The sequence below is a fragment of the Podarcis pityusensis genome (assembly GCF_964106645.2).
Source record: "Podarcis pityusensis genome assembly, chromosome: 13".
Taxonomy (NCBI): Eukaryota; Metazoa; Chordata; class Lepidosauria; order Squamata; family Lacertidae; genus Podarcis; species Podarcis pityusensis.
In genome coordinates, this window is record NC_138038.1 from 53,763,900 (window position 1) to 53,783,228 (window position 19,329).

The window sequence follows — 19,329 nt, forward strand, 5'->3', positions numbered from 1 at the left end:
ATTGCGATAATCCAGGGCTTTGCATGTTGACGCACCACGACGGCTCAAGCCAGGCCTGATCTTTGCAGGATTGGGCCCTGTTTGCTGCCCTCAACAAAGATGGCTGCCCTGAAGTTCAAGGAGGTGCTGCTTGCTGCTGGCAGGTAGGTAGGTAGGTAGGTAGAGGGGGAGTGGGGGGGCCCTATTGAGTTTTGGGGCAGGAGTGGGGTGCAGAGACAGAGGAGGGGGTGCAATTCTTGCAGGGGCTTCCCTGTCCCCAGCTTTCGCCAAGAGGTTAGGCCTCTGGACCGCCTTGCAGGGACGTCGTGTGCCCAGCCAGGATCTGGGCTTGGTTTAACTCTGGCAACTTTGCAGAAGCAACCGATTTATCAGGGGAAGCCGTTCCCTGCTTCATTTCCTCTCTCAAGAAGCCTTGCTCTACGCATATATTTTTTTATCTCATCCCCTGACCGCATCTCGTTGGGTTTGAGATGGTTTTTACACATGCAATAAAATCTGGGTTCCTGAAAGCAATCACAGATATGTGCGTGAGATAGAGAGATAAATTTCTTCAGGGTGCATCCCAGGAAGAGATTTCACAATGAAATAAATGCTCTCCATCCCGGGGCTTTGGACGCTCAAGATGCACCTTTTTAGGACTGTGCATATATCTGCGGTTGTAAAGTTGTTTTGAACTGTTTTGAATACTGGGTTTCCATTGTTGCCCTCTGCCCCCGGGACCGTAAAACACGTCAAAGGAATCTAACAAAACAAACATCAACAGTAAAAATGTATATAAAACAATCTCGGGTTGAAGCGAGGCAGCCAGCCAGCAATTTCAAACCCAATAAAAGATTTAACAACCTCAGAAAGCCCTTCCTAACATTTGGTCAGTCTCTCTCTCTCTCTCTCTTTTTAAATATATATATATTATTTTTACCAACCACCAAAACACGAACAGTGAAACCCCCCAGGCGGCTGATACATTGGGTATAAATATTCAATAATATACATATTCAATAATATTCAATAATATAGTCAAATTAACCATATGTACACTTCTATATACCTTAACACTCCTCCCTCCACAAGGTTTATTTAACTTTTAACATTTTTAATTGCCCCCAATTGTTCAAACCTACTCAAATAATTCAATATCTTCTCAAACCAATCCTCCTCTTTCTCACTGACCTTAAGCCCTTTCACTCTATATATCTTCACAGTCAGGTATTCTAAAATTATAATATGATTCAGTTTATTCCTCCATTGGTTCACCCCTAGCTCTTCTGCATTTTCCCAATTACTCGCTATGACCTGACTGGCTGCAGTAATTGGTCGGTCTCTTTTAATGCAATTTCTTTTTAAAATATTTTTATTGGTTTTTAACATACAAAATTATAAAGCATACCACACAATTTATCACAAATACATTCTTATTGGACTTCCATCAGCCCCTCTGATAATCCTCCATCTTAATCACTTCTTACGCATTTCCTAACTTAATATTGCCTTTACATTCTTAACATATCACATCTCCTTCTCCATTTTTGCAATATTTCTAATATTATTCCTCACAGAACTTCTTGCAAACCTACAAACGTCGTCTGGTTGTCACAAATACTTTTCAAATACTGCGTAAATTTACTCCAGTCCTCGGTAAACTTCTGGTCCCTCCGGTTTCGGATCCTTCCCGTTAGTTTGTCAAGTACCGCATAGTCCATTAATTTCATCCTCCATTCTTCCATCGTTGGTAATTCTTCTTGCTTCCATTTTTGGGCCAATAATATTCTTGCTGCTGTTACTGCATATAGAAAAAGCTTACATTGCTTTCTATTTATATCGTTTCCAACAATACCCAAGAGAAATCCTTCTAGTTTCTTTATAAATGTATCTTTTATTGCAATTTCAATCAACTGCTTCAGGTCCTCCGCTCTGGAGCAGGAGAAATCAAGCTTGCTCCATTTTCCGTGTGACAGCGCTTTAGATATTTGAAGTTGGCCATCATATCCCCTCTCAGTCTCTAAAGATACCCAGCTCCTTCAACCATTCCTCACAAGGTTCAGTTTCTGGGCCCTTGATCATCTCGGTCGCCTTCTTCTGCCCACCTTCCAGCTTGTCCATGTCCTCCTTAAATTGGGGTGCCCAGAACCGGACACAAGACTCCAGGTGGGGTCTGACCAGAGCAGAATACGGTGTGATTATGACTTCCCTTGTTCTGGACACCTGTGGATGCAGCCTAGACTAGCATTGGGTTTTTCGGCTGTAGAATATTACTCAGCCAAAAGACCTGGTTGAACGTTTTCGCCTGGCGCCTAAAAATAAATAACGGAGGCGCCAGGCAAACCTCCCTGGGGAGAGCATTCCTTTCCCCCCCCCCCAATGCTTTTTAAATTAATTTTCCATTTTGTTGTTGTTTAGTTGTGTCCGCCTCTTCTTGACCCCCTGGACCAGAGCACGCCAGGCCCTCCTGTCTTCCACTGCCTCCCGCAGTTTGGTCAAACTCATGCTGGTAGCTTCAAGAACACTGTCCCACCATCTCGTCCTCCGTTGTCCCCTTCTCCTTGCGCCCTCCATCTTTCCCAACATCAGGGTCTTTTCCAGGGAGTCTTCTCTTCTCATGAGGTGGCCAAAGTCTTGGAGCCTCAGCTTCAGGATCCGTCCTTCCAGTGAGCACTCAGGGCTGATTTCCTCAAGAATGGAGAGGATTGATCTTCTTGCAGTCCATGGGACTCTCAAGAGTCTCCTCCAGCACCAGAATTCAAAAGCATCCATTCTTTGGCGATCAGCCTTCTTTATGGTCCAACTTCCATACATGACTACTGGGAAAACCAGAGCTTTAACTATACAATTTCAACAATCACCCACACACTTCCTTGTCCATCGCTCTGCCAAGCAATGACTTCCCTCCCTCCCTCCAAAAGGTTTTCCTGTTTCAGTCTACTTCCCGCAGTTTCTTCTTATTTTTTCAAGTCCACGTCGTAAGATTTATTTCAGTCCTACTAGTGCCTTCAAATTTCTACAGTTATTATTTATATAATCCATAAATTTACTCTAGTCTCTTTGGAATTTTGCTTCCTCCTGGTTTCGGATCTTGCAGGTTATTTTTTCTAGTTTCGCGCAATCCATCATTCTCGTCTGCCACTCCTCCACCGCTGGTAATTCCTGTATTTTCCATTTTTGGGCAAACAAAGTTCTAGCAGCAGTCGTCACATACATAAATAGACTTTGATCTGCTTTTCCAATTTCCTCTATCCAAAAAAGCCCAGCAAAAAAAGTTTCCGGCTTTTTTGGGGAAGGTATATTTAAGCATCTTTTTCAATTCGTTGTAAATCAGTTCCCAAAATGATTTTGATTTCTCACAGGACCACCACATGTGATAAAAATCGCCATCCTTCTCTTTACATTTCCAACATAATTTACTACTCATCCTATACATTTTTGCCAATTTCACGGGGGTCAAGTACCAGGGGTACATCATTTTCATTATATTTTCTTTCAGGGTGGCACATGCTGTCAATTTTAGACTCTCATTCCACAATCTCTCTTTTTTTTTTTTTTGTATAATATTTATTAATTTTCCAACAATTTAAACACAACACTACAAAAAAAAGCATAAAAAGAAGACAATGCAATACAATACAAAAACACTACAAAACACTAACACATAAAACTAATAAAACAAAAACAAAACCATTTCATTATCTTATCTTTCGTTCACTTGTTTCCACGACCTCCTCACACCTCCCTTTTTGTATTCCACTTCTGTTAATTGTTTCAGCAATTCCTTTCCATCTTCCTCTGTTTTCTATCCTATAATTATCTTAACACATTCTAACCTTATTTTTCCTTTAATACACTATTAATCTATTTATACTTAATTCCTTATAACATTTCTACTAAAGCCATATAACTTCATTCCAACATTTTTCTAACATTCATTAATTTTACAGTATTTCTGTAAATAATCTTTAAACTTTTTCCAGTCTTCTTCCACCGACTCTTCTCCCTGGTCTCGGATTCTGCCAGTCATTTCTGCCATTTCCATATAGTCCATCAACTTCATCTGCCATTCTTTCCGGGTGGGTAAATCTTGTGTTTTCCAATACTTCGCGATGAATATTCTTGCTGCTGTTGTTGCATACATAAAAAAAGTTCTATCCTTCTTTGGCACCAATTGGCCAAACATGCCCAGGAGAAAGGCCTCTGGTTTCTTCAGGAAGGTATATTTAAATACCTTTTTCATTTCATTATAAATCATCTCCCAGAATGTCTTAATCCTTGGGCATGTCCACCAAAGGTGAAAGAATGTACCTTCAGTCTCATTACATTTCCAACATTTATTGTCGGGCAAATGATAATTTTTTGCAAGCTTGACTAGGGTCATGTACCATCTCATTCCACAATCTCACCCACGCATCATGCTCCATATTGTACCCAAAATCTATTGCCCCCTTTCTCATCACCTCCTTTGTTCGTCTTTGGTGTACCATTCTAATAAAAAAAATGTACATTTCGGATAATAATTTGGTCCTGCCTTCCAACAATTCAATTTGAAATCTGGATTTTTTTATCATTAAATCCTACTTTCTTATCACACATAAGCACATCATTCACTTTGGTGGAATTGCAGCCATCCTGTTAAAACATCCTCGATACAATTGTAAGGCTTTAATTTCCAACCTCTGTCTGTTTTCATTAGGATCTCTTCATAGGTTTACATGGGATGGAACTAGACAGTTCAGAAACTTTAGCTAGTGCATAATTTGGTTGCAAACTGGAGCAAGAAGGTTTGAGCATATTGCACCGATCCTGGCCCTACTGCACTGGCTACTGATTCGTTTCCGGGCCCAATTCAAAGTGCTGGTTTTGACCTACAAAGCCTTAAATGGCTCAGGACCGCAAGACCTCAAAGACCACTTCTTTCCATATTATTGCAGGAATTTATGTATCGGTTGGGGGGGTGGGGTTGCCCCTCCAGCAGATATCATGCACATGCAGCCCACTACCAAAACCAGCACAATCGCTTTTGTGACTTTGGTGATTTGCCCCCACAAAACACTTCCTCACAGTTTCTTCCTATCTATTCACAGGGCCTTTGCTGCACAATACCAAATGTAAGAATTCACTGATAAATGTATCTATGTACTGGCTCACTGGGAAACTTCAGAAATTCCTATAGACCTGTGAGCTCAGCTCCTCAGCAGCCCCTCTGCCTGAGCGATAATCCCTGGCCTCCTGATACCTGAGTGCCAGACAGGTGGTCATTCCAGAAATAACAAACCCAGATGAAGACAAAAGGGTGGGATGAACTTGGCTGGGAAACAGGGAAATGTAAAGATCCTTTTTGTTACACTTGATAGGTGTTTGGTGGAGGGCAAGGGGAACCATGGGGCAGGGTCCAGGATGCTCAGATTCCTGCCCCCAGACCTCCCTTTCATGATGTAACTGTGATGTATGAGTGATGTAGTTTGGGGGGTGTAACATGGGGATTAGCAGCTAATAAAAGTTTGGGTTCTCTTTTGTTGGGGGCTTCCATCTTGTTCCACCCGGTGGCAGGTGGGAGTCCTGTGGCGACAGTCTTCAATCAAGACCAAGCCTACTGGCTGCTGTTTTGCTCTCGTATTCCTGGCTGGGGTCCTTGTTCTTTGTCCAAGGGGGCCCTCAGATTTCTCCGTTAACAATATGAACCGCCCAGACCCTGAGATCATCTTCTGAGGCCCTCCTTCATGTGCCACCTCCTCAAGAGGTCCGGAGGATGGCAAGGCGAGAACAGAGCCTTCTCTGCAGTGGCTCCCCGTCTGTGGAATGCTCTCCCCAGGGAAGTTAGTCTGGTGCCTGTATTATACACCTTTAGGCGCCAGGCAAACATGTTCCTTTTTAACCAGGGTGATCCGGTTGACATCCTATGCCCTTTGAAAATGTGGTGTTTTGGTGAGGGGGGTGGCTATTGGGTCGTTGTTTTTGTTTTCCTTAGGTATTTTGTGGTTTTATATCTTGGTTTTATTTTGTGAACTGCCCTGAGACCTCTGGGTATAGGGCGGTATATAAATTCTAATTCTAATAATAATAATAATCTTATTGCGGCAAAATGGAAGAGTAATGAAATCCCCTCTATACAAGATCGGATCCAAAAGCTGACAGAATATGCCGAATTAGACGGTCTATCAGAAAAAAACAAAGAATAAATCAAAACAGGAATTTGTCTCAAAATGGGAGGTTTTCAAAGAATATCTGAAATATAAATATAGTAGTTTAAACTCTGCTGCAGCATTCGAGGAACTTCAGTAATAGTTGCAAGGTAGTTATAAGCATTAAGGTATATTAAGAAAAGGTTTAATTATGATAAAAGCGTGTATTGGCATTAAGTAATATGGAATCGAAATGTGGAATAGACAGGAGGTTGGGTCTTTAGTGTGAAGACCAATTTATATTTTATCGTTTGTTAAGAAAATTACGTGTCTATGGTTATTCCTGTGTGAAATTTGGTATTTGTGTTTTCTCTTTTCTTGTTGTATCAATAATAATAATAATAATAATAGCTGGTCCTTGTGGTCCCACGAAACTATGTATTGAAGAATGGTTTCCCGGCTCTCTGCAGGCTTCCTCAACTCCCCTTCCGAAGGACCCTCCACCTGGGGGTCGCAGTGGGGCTCCTGGTCTCGGCCATCCTGTACATCGGCCTGACCCACTGGGAGAACGTCTTCGCCCGCCGCAGGTCCGTCGTCCTTCAGATGGGCAGCTGCCGCTTCCAGCTGGACCTTGGCGTCCACCTCGCCCTGTACCCGCACCTGCAGCGATATCGTTGCCGGGAGCTGGTCTCTGAGGACGCCTGGTGCCGCGGCCCCTGGCCTGCCCCATTGCTCCTCCTGGCCATCAAGTCGCACCCGGCGTCCTGGGAAAGGAGAGCTGTCCTGCGCCGCACCTGGGCCCAGCAGAGGCCGATGGACGGCTTCTTCCTCCAGCCTGTCTTCCTGGTGGCCACGGCCTCCGAAGACAGCCTGGCGCAGGCGCTGCTGCAGGAAATCCAAGTGTTCAGCGACATCCTGTGGTGGGACTTTGGGGAGTCGCCCCGAAACCAGTCCCTGAAGGAGCGCTGCTTGCTCCAATGGGTCCACAACCACTGCCAGGGGGTGGCCTATGTCTTCAAAGGTGAGTGGGTGCAGGTGGAAACGATGCCTTATGAGGAACGGCTAAGGGAGCTGGGCATGTTTAGCCTGGAGAAGAGGAGGTTAAGGGGTGATATGATAGCCATGTTCAAATATATAAAAGGATGTCACATAGAGGAGGGAGAAAGGTTGTTTTCTGCTGCTCCAGAGAAGCGGACACGGAGCAATGGATCCAAACTACAAGAAAGAAGATTCCACCTAAACATTAGGAAGAACTTCCTGACAGTGAGAGCTGTTCGACAGTGGAATTTGCTGCCAAGGAGTGTGGTGGAGTCTCCTTCTTTGGAGGTCTTTAAGCAGAGGCTTGACAACCATATGTCAGGAGTGCTCTGATGGGGTTTCCTGCTTGGCAGGGGGTTGGACTCGATGGCCCTTGTGGTCTCTTCCAACTCTATGATTCTATGATTCTAGGTGAGGTTGGGGCATAGCTGTCAACTTACAGATTTGAAAATAAGGGACCAGCAGCCTCAAAAAGAAGGGATCAGCAGCCAAAATAAGGGATTTTCCAAGCACAGGTACCGTATTTTTCGCCCTATAGGACGCACTTTTTCCCCTCCAAAAATGAAGGGGAAATGTGTGTGCGTCCTATGGGGCGAATGCAGGCTTTCGCTGAAGCCTGGAGAGCAAGAGGGGTCGGTGCGCACCGACCCCTCTCGCTCTCCAGGCTTCAGGAAGCTCTGCGCAACTCTCAGGGAAGCCGCGCCGGGCTCCCGAAGGTTGCGCAGAGCTGCCTGCATTCCGAAGCCTCTGCCGCGCTGAAGAGCGCACCCGGGCTTCGCGCAGCTCTCCGCAAGCCTGGGGAGACTGGCGCGGCTCCCTAGGCTTGCGAATAGCAGGCTGTTCTGGGGGCTGGGGTCGGGGGAAGCTCGGTCTTCCCCCACGCCAGCCCCGTGCCTGGGGGGGGGGGGAAATAATTTTTTTTCTTTATTCCCCCCCCCAAAAAAACTAGGTGCATCCTATAGGGCGGTGCGTCCTAAGGGGTGAAAAATACGGTATGTTCAGCTTCTGAGCCCCTCCGAGCCAAAGGCAGAAAGCCCAGCCAGCAGCCAAACGAAGCCTCAAGCGGTGGTTCCCACAGCACAGCAACCCGGCAAAGGGGATGCAGCAAGGGAAACCACCGTCCCCTCTCCGCTGGGAAGCGCTGAGCAAAGGCAAGTCCCCAGGCAACGCGGCCGATTTGATTGGCACAAGGCATGCAAGCTCCACCCCCAGTCGTTCTCAGACTCCTTATTGGGTGAGCAACGCAGCCAAGCAACACAGTTGGAGCCTCCCTCCTCCCTGGCCGGCAGGGAGGGAGGGAGAGGAGCTGCTTCCTTTGAAACCCGGGAAATTTAAGGGACATCATCAATAAAGGACAGCAGCGGGACAAGGCGCTGGGATAAGGGAGTTTCCCACCAAATAAGGGACAGTTGACAGCTATGGGTTGGGGGGGTGAGGAGGAGCCACACACCTGTTTCTTTCGGGGTTTGGTCTTTCCTTTTAGTGGAGAATCCTGAAAATTGTAGCATTGGAAGGGACTAGTGGACGCTTGGGTTGTGAACGCGATCCATGCAAGAGGCACGTTCGCGACCGGCGGCACATGTGGGTTGTGATTCGGCGCTTCTACGCATAGCGTGATTTAGTGCTTCTGCACATGCGCGACTGATGAACTCCCTTTTTTCCTTTGGGGGTATTGTGCATTTACCCTTATCCAGTTATTGATGCAGAAGAGGAACATTGCGAAAAGCTACAGGGAACCGGGCAGAGGGCCTTCTCGGTAGTGGCGCCCTCCCTGTGGAACGCCCTCCCTTCATATGTCAAAGAGATAAACAACTACCAGACTTTTAGAAGACATCTGAAGGCAGCCCTGTTTAGGGAAGCTTTTAATGTTTAATAGGTTACTGTTATGTATCTGAGTATATTTCAGTTACTGTATTTTAGTGTTGGAAGCCGCCCAGAGTAGCTGGGGAAACCCAGCCAGATGGGCGGGGTATAAATAAATTATTATTATTATTATTATTATTATTATTATTATTATTAGCCGGTTTCTGATTTGATCCCGGAATGTCCCTGAAGTTTAGGTGGGTTCCCACAAGGCAGGACGCCACAGATAACAGCGAGAACCTATTAAATATACGAACTATTTGGAAAGTAATTGTAATGAACTGATTACGCTAGTAGGACTGCAAGAAGTTTTGTAAGGAGGGCTATCTGAAATACTGCAATACTACCTGACATTTAGAAGACATCTGAAGGCAGCCCTGTTCTGGGAGGTTTTTAATGTGTGACATTTTAATGTTTGTTTAACTAAAATGTTTAACTAAATGTTTAACTAAAATACAATAACCTATTAAACATTAAAAGCTTCCCTAAACAGGGCTGCCTTCAGATGTGTTCTAAAAGTCTGGTAGTTGTTTATTTCCTTGACATCTGATGGGAGGGCGTTCCACAGAGGGGCGCCACCACCGAGAAGGCCCTCTGCCTGGTTCCCTGTAACCTCACTTCTCGCAGAGGGAACCACCAGAAGGCCCTCGGCGCTGAACCTCAGTGTCCGGGCAGAACGATGGGGGTGGAGACGCTCCTTTAGGTACACTGGGCCTTTGAGGCTGTTTAGGGCTTTCAAGAAGACATGGGTGGCGCTGTGGGTTAAACCACAGAGCCTAGGGCTTGCTGATCAGAAGGTCGGCAGTTCAAATCCCACAACGGGGTGAGCTCCCGTTGCTCGGTCCCTGCTCCTGCCAACCTAGCAGTTCGAAAGCACGTCAAAGTGCAAGTAGATAAATAGGTACCACTCCGGCAGGAAAGTAAACGGCGTTTCCGTGGGCTGCTCTGGTTTGCCAGAAGCGGCTTAGTCCTGCTGGCCACATGACCCAGAAGCTGTACGCCGTCTCCCTCAGCCAAAAAAGCGAGATGAGCGCCGCAACCCCAGAGTCGGCCACGACTGGACCTAATGGTCAGGGGTCCCTTTACCCCTTTACCTTTACCTAGGGCTTTCAAGGTCAGCACTAACACTTTGAATGGTACGATGTTAAAGAATTCCAAATAAAACAATACCCCAGTGGTAGGAACTGTGCTAACGGGAAACCGAGCGCTAACCCTTATGTCCTGCCGTTGCAGCGAACGACGACATCTTTGTGAACCCCTATGAGCTGACGCAGTACCTGAAGGAGCTCCCCAGAGCCTCCGACTTCATCCACGGTAACCTGGCCAACGAGGAGCCCGTCGTGAGGACGGGGGATGCCGCGGTGCCCTGCCTCCTCTACCCGCTGGAACACTACCCGCCGTTCATCGCGGGGGAAACCACCCTGCCCGGAGCCTTGATCCCGGAGCTCTACCGAGTCTCCCTGCAGCTGCCCGTCTTCCCTCTCGACGAGCCGTATTTGGGGTTCCTGGCCTTGGCGGCCGGCATCACCCTTCGCCACGAGGGGCGCTTCCAGGTGAGGGGGGTCACCAAGGACGAGCCCGAAGCGTACAAGGAGTCCCTGACCGTCCACGGGGTCTCGATGGAGAGGATGGAGGAAGTGTGGAAGGAGCTCTGGGACTGAGCCCAACGTTTTAGGCGACCCCCAAGGGGATGGGACTTGAGTTAGGTACATACTCCGGTTTCATGGTTTGGGCTCAGGTGTCTAGGGTGCCCCCTATGCCCCACGGAGGGGCTGGCCGGTTTAATAGCCTTCTTGTTCAGAGTTCTTTAAAGTTACCCGGGTTGAACGGTGGCGTTGCGACAGCCCAGAAGCCTCCCTTCGCTCCTCAGAGTGGACTTGGAGCAGATAGAATCCAGGAATCACCCATTTTGGTCCCATTCCCCCCCTCCTGATGGTGGAGGGGGGCTGGGTTCAATTCTGCACTGCTGCAAGTGCCTGCTCCTGGTGAGGAACAGGCCCCCGCTGCCGAAGCAGCAAGATTTAACCCCTGATCGACAGGCGCGGGTTCAAATCCTGCTCAGTTTGGCTGCGGGTTCGTGTGTCCCGTCTTCCAAGCTGCAAATGTCACAAAGCAGGAACCACAACAGGCAGGTCCAGATTTTTCCTCCCATCGCTAGGCAGTCCCTGTCAGAGGTGACGCCTGCTTGCCCAAAAAACAGGCTTATCTTTCTCTGCCTGCCCAGTACCACTCGCTGGAGCAGCTCGGATAGATAAAATCCTAACAGGAAGAAGCTCTTTGCAAGAGCTGATCTTTCCTCAGGGACAGCTTGGAAGCCCCCTCCTCTTTTCAGGCTCCACAGTCCTCGCAAGGGATTTTGGGGTGGGGTGGGGTGGGGCTGGTGACCTGTCAAATCAGGCAACATCACGATGGACAGGTGGGTTGCCCCCATTCCCCGCGTCAAAGTTGGCCTTGCGAGATTCGGCTCCCAGAGCCAAAAAAGGGCTCCCCCAGCCAACCCCTACCTTAAGGGGGGGGGGGGGAGTCAATTTTTGCAGAACTCCAGAATTAAAAGGGCGAGATAGGTGACCCAACTAAACCCAGGAACGCCACCCCGAAACGGTGTTCAAACAGGGACGTTTATTGAAATCTCGTTGGAAAAGTTAACATGAATACCCATAAAAGGACACAGCATTTGGGTGGGTGGAAGAGAGACTAACACACGGGTGGGCGGGGCGGGGGGCAAGCAGGATTGAGCGGCTTCATTTTTTTTTAAAAAAAAGAAAAGCTGGGGGGGGGGGCAGAACTGAAACCCAACTTGGCAGGACGACTCCCGGCTCAAAAGAAATCGACGTCTTCTGGGGCGTCCAAGTCTCGGTACTCCACTATGGCCCGTGGGTCACCTCGCACCATCCTGCGGAGAGAATTGGGGGTGAGATGGGGGCTCTGGGGCCTGGCTGCGCCCTCTCTGACCCCCCTGTAAGGCACAGCCCCACACCCCTCCACAATGGGTTTGCGGCGGCCCATCTCTGCTCTTGTTTGAATTAGAGACATGAACACCTACCTGTTGCGTGGTTTGTTCAGGTAGCCGCCCTGCCCTCGGAAGGTGTCGTAGTTCCCCCTGCCAGCGGCGTATGGGGTCGGCGGGTAAGGAGGGCCCCCTGCGAGAGACCAAAGGGGGGGGGGGGAGATCTTCAGAAACTGACACACTGTGTTATTATTGGCGTGTCTTTGGAAGGTGCTGGGAGGGTTTTCGTTTCTGTTGTAGTTGATAAAGATGTTTTAAGTACACGTTATTAAACTGTTTGTTCCGAAACAAAAATTAATGTGTTTGTTTTCCATAAGAAAGAAAGAGGAGCCTGGCTGCATCAGGCTAATAATAATAATAATAAATTTTATTTATACCCCGCCCTCCCCAGCCAAGACCGGGCTCAGGGCGGCTAACAACCAATAATAAAAACAAGTTGATTGAAATACAACTTAAAAAACAAGATTAAAATACAACATCAAAGCGTTAAAACATTAAAATGCCGCCTCATCACAGGAGGAGAAAGGAAAAAAGAAAGAAAAGAGTGGGAGGGAGTCAAATTGATTCTAAGCCAAAGGCCAGGCGGAACAACTAGTCCAACATCCTGTCCTCACAGGGGCCAACCATTTGCCCCAGTGAGAAACCCACAATCAGGATTCGAACCCAAGAGTCACTCCCCGCTCTCGAGGTTTCCAGAAACTGGTCGTCAGCAGCATTGCTGCCTCTGAGCATGGAAGCAGATAGGAGCCATTGCAGCCAGTAGCTGTGAAGAGCCCTCCCCTACACGAATTCATCCAGTCCTCTTGTAAAGCCACCCCAGAAGACAGCAGTCTTTGCCTGTGGAATAGCATTTCCTGCGGGGCTCCCCTGGACAAAGCCTGCTCCCAGGGCAACAGCGCTGCTTGCTCCCCGGTGCCCCCTTGTGGGGAGGCCTCGCCAGAAGCTTTTACGTACCTCCGTATCCCAGGATGGGCAGGCGGGGCTGTCCGTAGGGCAACAATCCCTGGGGGGCCTGCGGAGGGTAGGGCAGCCCTGGAGCCAAGCCTGCAAGAGGGAAAGCGCTGCGGTTGCTGCGGGAGAGAGGCAGAAGGGACGCTTGGGGAGAGGAAGAGAGCCGCTGCGTCAGGCCAGGGCCCCCCTCTGTAGTCCAGGACCTTGCTCTCACTGTGGTTTTTAAACCGCTTTGAGGTTTTTCCTTCCGAATATAGGAATAAATACCATATTTTTTCGCTCCATAAGACGCACTTTTTTCCTCCTAAAAAGTAAGGGGAAACGTCTGTGTGTCTTATGGGGCGAATGTGCGGTCGATCGCTGGCTCCCTTTCTGCCGCCTTGCCCAGGCCACCATTGTTGAATGTTCTGCCGATGGAGGCTGCTTCTTTCCCCAGCGACGTGTGAATGGCTGATTAGATTATCTGTCTGGAAACAGTGGAAACGGATCCCTTTCCTTTCCTAAAGAAGCTGCAGAACTGTGAGTTGAACCCCATAAAAACAGGATTTTTTCCCCTTTGCAAAGTAAGCTCAACAACTTTGAGCTGATCCTCAAAAAAGGGGGCTTTTCCCCTTTGCAAAAGAAGCTGCACAACTGTGAGCTGACCCCCCCCCAAACAAGGCTTTCCCCCTTTCCTCCTCTAAAAACTAGGTGTGTCTTATGCCCAAGTGCATCTTATGGAGCGAAAAATACGGTACATTGTCAGTGGCAATACATTTGTCTCGAGAGACAACGGAGTGTGCCTCCGGAGGTGAAGCCAAACGGCTGGAGAATCGCAGCGCCTGCTGTGGCTGGAGAAACCGGCAACTTGTAACTGCTGCCTCCTGTGTGGTTTTTGCTGCATTAGGAGCCCCGGAGTGCCCTCTCCCAATATAAAAATATTGTGGGAAACAAGCACGATCTGAGTGTGTCCTCTTCTGAAAAGGACCCCTGCGCCCTGTGCATTTGCTGACCCCCCTGGTTCTGCCTGTCCCTCTCTGCCTTACCTTGTCCTGGGGGCTGGTTGGGCTTGAGCTCGGGCAGGGCAGGCCTCTTGGCGTCCATGAGGAAGTTGTTGAAGAAGGACACCTCCTTCTTCACCTCCTCGATCTTCTCCGCATGCTTGTTGAAGATGTGCTTGCGCACAAACTCTGGGCCCTGAGAGAAGAACGAGAGCGATGGAATCGGGGAGTCCGAAAGGGAGTCCCTGAGCGTCATCTAGTCCAACCCCAATGCAGGAATCGCACCTGAAGAAACCCTGGCAGGTGGCTTCTCTTTATAAGCCTCCAACAAGCCTCCCTTCCAAGGGAGTCCGTTCCACTGTGAAACATCTCTCACTGTCAGAAAGTGCTTGCTAAGGTTAAATCAGAATATCTCCCTTCGTGCAATCGGAGTCCTTTGGTTCAGGTCCTGCGCTCTGGAGCAGCCTGCTCCATTTCTTGTGCATCAGCCTTCAGGTATTTGATGAGAAAGGCTCTCATTTCCCTCTCAGTCTCCTCTTTTCCAGGCTAAACATCCCCACTCCTTCCTCCTAAGGCTTTCCAGACCCTTGATCATCTCAGTCGCCCACCTCTGCCCATCTTCCAGTTTCCATTGTAACTCGCTCTACATGGGGCTGCCCTTGAGACTGACCCAGAAACTCCAGCGGGTGCAGAATGCCGCGGCGAGACTCCTTACAGGGTCCTTGCCACGGGATCACATTCACCCGGTGCTATACCAGCTGCACTGGCTCCTGGTGGAGTACAGGATCAGGTTCAAGGTGCTGGTTTTAACCTTTAACCTTTAAACCTTTAAATGGCCTAGGACCCTCATGCCTACAGGACCGCATCTTCTGGTATGTCCCATGGAGGACCTTAAAGTCTTCAAACAAAAACATCTTGGAGGTCCCGGGCCCCAGGGAGGTTAGGCTGGCCTCAACCAGAGCCAGGGCTTTTTCGGCCGTGGCCCCGATCTGGTGGAACGCTCTGTCACAAGAGACCAGGGCCCTGCGGGACTTGACATCTTTCCGCAGGGCCTGCAAAACTGAGCTGTTCCACCAGGCCTTTGGCCAAGGCACAGTCTGACCCCCTCCTTTGGTAATCCTCACAGAACTCTAGCCCAATGGTTGCCATCAATTTGATTTTGAATTGATTTGAGAATGAACTGATTTTAGAATGTTGTGTTACTTTTATTGTTGTTAGTGGCTCTGAGCCCGGCTTTGGCTGGGGAAGGCGGGATATGAATATAATTTTATTATTATTATTTTTATCAATAACCTCCTTAAATTCTGGCACCCAGAACTGGACACAGGACTCCAGGTGGGGTTTGACCAAGGCAGAATACAGCGGCACTATGACTTCCCTTGACTGGGACGCTAGACTTCTGTTGATGCAGCCTGGAATAGCACGAGCCTTTTTTGCTGCTGCATCATGCCGCAGGCTTGTGTTAAGCTGGTGGTCTGGAGAGGGAGGAGAGGGGCGTTTGTGCACGTGCATCAGGGAGCGTGGCCTTCCCCTTGGTCAGACCTGGAGCTGGCAAACTGGGCTCACCTTGAACTTCTTCCCGCTGAGGGGGCACAACCACTTGTCCTTCCCCAGCTCCTGGGTGTTGGCCGTGACGAACTTTTCCACCTCCTGCTCAGGGTCCTTCTTGCCCATCTTCTGGGCCTCCTCCTCCGAGAGGAACTCCCGGGCGCTGAACAAAGGGGTCAGCTTCTCCTCAAAGGTCTTCTGCCAGTCAGACACTGCAAAGGGAGGGCAAAGTGAGCTCGTGGGGCCTCCAAGAGAACAAGGATGCTGAATTGGATGGGCCATTTGAAAGGCAACTCTTATAGTATTGAAGTGAGCTGAGGAGCCAGGAGTTCTGGGTACCAGTCCGTCTCCTCACCCAAATGACTCTCTTTCTTCCCAGAATCAGAGATGGTTATCCTCATCAAGGTCCAGTGCCAAGGGCCTTCTGCCAGTTCCCTCACTGTGAGAAGCCAAGTTACAGGGAACCAGGCAGAGGGCCTTCTCGGTGGTGGCACCCGCCCTGTGGAACGCCCTCCCACCAGATGTCAAAGAGATAAACAACTACCAGACTTTTAGAAGACATCTGAAGGCAGCCCTGTTCAGGGAAGCTTTTAATGTTTAATAGGTTATTGTATTTTAGTGTTCTATTGGAAGCTGCCCAGAGTGGCTGCGGAAACCCAGCCAGATGACTTGCCCCATCCTCCAGTCCCTGCTTCTCAATTTGTATCGTATTATTTTATGCTCTGTGGCATGCTGTTGTTTTATTGATTGTAGTTTAGAAATTATTTACAGTGGTACCTCGGGTTACAGACGCTTCAGGTTACAGACTCCGCTAACCCAGAAATATTACCTCAGGTTAAGAACTTTGCTTCAGGATGAGAACAAAAATCGTGCTCCGGCGGCGCGGTGGCAGCGGGAGGCCCCATTAGCTAAAGTGGTGCTTCAGGTTAAGAACAGTTTCAGGTTAAGTACGGACCTCCAGAACGAATTAAGTATTAAGTTCTTAACCCAAGGTACCACTGTATTGTAATTGTTAAGAGTGGATCTCTAATTTTTATATGCTGATATTATTATTCCATACTATTCTAACGATTGTTGAATGTTACTTTATTTGATGTAGGTTGCTTATTTTAAAGTTATGTTTTATTAGCACATTTTTGCATTGTGTTAGATTGTTATAAGGTGTGCATTCTTTGTTTCTTCATCTTGTAAACCGCTTTGGGGTATTGTAAGATAGAAAGGCAGCATACAAATTAAAAGTGATGATGATGATTCTCTCTCTTTCTCTCTCTCTCTCTCACACACACGCCGCCCACCTTCTCCATGGGTGACCCGGTTGGGGGGGATGGGCCCCCGCACGTGGATGATCCCACAGCGGTTGGGCATCTCGTCCTCGTTGACGTACTCCGAATTGTTGTAGTAGTCGACCGAGTGGACGATGCGCAGGTACAGAAGCAGCTTGTCCAGCACCTGAAGGGAAGGAAGGAAGGAAGTTGGCCCTGGGTGGGTGGGGGGTCCGCAAGGGAAGCCCACCGGGGGTGGAGGGGGAGACCAAGCTCACAGCAGCCCCTGGAGTTAGTGGATCTCTGGAATTGTACCCAGCAGAAACAGTAAAGGGGCATCACAGATGCGGAAATTGCATTATCTGTAAATATGCACTCCAAAGTAAAGGAATTTGTCAATGAATAGACTGGTTTCAAGTTCCAGACTGAACATTTTAGTAATTGTAATACCAAGAACTGGGTATATGTATGGATGTGTCCGTGCAAGAAGCTGTACGTTGGCAAGAGTACCAGACCGATAAAATTACGCATAAATGAACATTGCTCACCAATCCGCAATAAAATATTAGAAGCCTTGTTAGTAGAACACTACATACAACAGAAACACCAGGAAGATGATTTTGTATTTTTCATTATCTGGAAACCTAGAGTAGACCCATTCAATCGGAGAGATATCAATAAACTGTTATTACAACAGGAAGCCCGGTACATCCCTAAGACCATGACCCCTATGGGTCTGAATAGCTATCAGGATTATACATCATTTCTTTAAGACCTCAAATTAAACTGCAGCTGTCCTCTGAACTTTAGAACTCTATGCCTTTGAGAAGATCTAGGGATCTCATCTACCCCTCTAAGTGCATATAAAAGGTAACAGGCTCACTTCCAAATTGAAAACACACAGGAAAGCTCTAGATACATGTTGATCTACCCACATGTAGGTGAGGAATCATATGATTGTTTGCTGCCTTAGAGTTTTTAATTTGATTCAATACATGTGATTATTATTAATATTGATTATTTTCAGTTATTATCCCTGAGAAATGTAGAAAATAACAGGATATATTTATCTGAAAGTCTTCAAACTTAAACAACCCTTTAAAAATTAGGTAAGGAACCAAATGTTATATAATACTGTTTTATAATTTATGATAATTTAGAATTTAAATGTATTTTCATGTAATATTTGATACTTTCAGCTGATGAAGGTGAATACATCGAAACAGGGCCCTGTAATGGCTTCTGATCCATAACTGATTTCTGACTTCTACTCTACGGTTGAAACTAAGACCTTCACGTCGACTCAGACTATGGACTAACATAAATTTATCTCTACTCATAAGCTCTTATCTCTAATTCTGTAACAAATTATTGTGTTATAGATATCTTTATGAGTTTAAGTTTGTAATCTCTGTTAGAGTTTGTAATCTCTATTTGAGTTTTTAATTCTGACAAGAAGACATACCTTTGAATGGATTAGTTTTTGTTACTATTGATTATTGATTTGCGAGTAGGGACCGCTCCCACTACTGAAACTCACACTGGCCAGGGTGTAAGACAGCACTGAGTTGGACGGACCCTGATGGTCTGACTTGGGCGGAGGCAGCTTCCTAGGTCCCCAGCTTCCCAAAAATGAAAGCTCCAGTCCTCCAACCTCCCCCATCCTCAAACCGAGCCGCTCTCACGCAAGAGTCACCTTGACAAGCTTCTCGTCCCTCTCCACGTTGAGCTCAGCGGGGTTCCCTTCCTTGGGGGGTTCTTCAGAGGGCTCCCCGCTTTTGCCCAGCAGCTCCTCCTCCTCGGCACTGACCTCTTCTATCAGGTAGTCCGTGATGTTCTTCAGGATGGGGTTCTGGGAAGGCAAGCTCTGGCGTGGCAGAGAGAGAGAGAGAGAGAGAGAGAGAGAGAGAGAGAGAGAGACCGCTGTGAGCTTTGCTCCCAAGAGTAAGTGCCTCTCTAAAAGACAGAAGGCCAAGCCTTCCTTCCGACGGCTATGGGTCCAACTCTGTTAAAAACCAACAACCCATCACTTGAGCCACTGTGTTTCTCTATGGGCAGACTTCCCCTGAGCTGGTGCCCACCTGCTGCTTTAGACTACAACTCCCTACAACTGGGAAGTGCGTGGAACAGGTCCTGGTGTTTCGATTTCAGGGGAATGGAGTTGAGAGATGACCTAACCTGGAGAGAAAACAGCGAAGACCCGATGAAGAGAGCACAGCAGAGGTCATATTTTCTGAGAATCCTCCGGAAAAACAGTCTCTCAAACGACCTGTTGGTGGCATTGTACCATCGTACTGTGGAGAGTGTATTAACGTATGGTCTGTGTGTGTGGTTTGGGAGCTGCACGGCTAGGGAGAAGGCAATGCTGTCCAGGGTTGTAAAAACTGCGGAGAGAATAATTGGGTGCACTCTTCACACCTCGGATCAAATCTCCGCTTCCAGGTGCCATAAGAAAGCTGCAGAGATAGCGCAGGATAGTGCGCACCCCAGAAATGATCTCTTTCAGCTTCTGCCTTCTGGAAGAAGGTTACAGGGTTATAAAGACTAGGACTAGCCGCCTGAGAAACAGTTTC

General features: G+C 47.9%; 2 protein-coding genes across 3 annotated transcripts in view; one reads left to right on the plus strand and one right to left on the minus strand.

The window, feature by feature from the left end:
• Window positions 1-11,465, plus strand: LOC308462302 (acetylgalactosaminyl-O-glycosyl-glycoprotein beta-1,3-N-acetylglucosaminyltransferase-like). The gene is made up of 3 exons (XM_080979930.1): window positions 1-143; window positions 6,578-7,128; window positions 10,242-11,465. Exons 1-3 carry the CDS (start codon window positions 100-102, stop codon window positions 10,667-10,669), a joined length of 1,023 nt encoding a protein of 340 aa, XP_080836056.1. The 5' UTR covers window positions 1-99; the 3' UTR covers window positions 10,670-11,465.
• Window positions 11,466-11,612: 147 nt separating this feature from the next.
• Window positions 11,613-19,329, minus strand: part of SRRT (serrate, RNA effector molecule) — a 34,967-nt gene continuing 27,250 nt past the window's right edge. For both annotated transcript variants that reach the window (XM_080979705.1, XM_080979706.1), the window contains exons 14-20: window positions 18,453-18,623; window positions 16,790-16,943; window positions 15,513-15,706; window positions 13,992-14,142; window positions 12,970-13,059; window positions 12,052-12,148; window positions 11,613-11,901 (exon numbers count right to left, since the gene is read on the minus strand). In XM_080979705.1, the coding sequence (XP_080835831.1) occupies window positions 11,826-11,901; window positions 12,052-12,148; window positions 12,970-13,059; window positions 13,992-14,142; window positions 15,513-15,706; window positions 16,790-16,943; window positions 18,453-18,623 (933 nt within the window). In that variant the 3' untranslated portion in view covers window positions 11,613-11,825. The remainder of the gene's footprint in view (window positions 11,902-12,051; window positions 12,149-12,969; window positions 13,060-13,991; window positions 14,143-15,512; window positions 15,707-16,789; window positions 16,944-18,452; window positions 18,624-19,329) is intronic.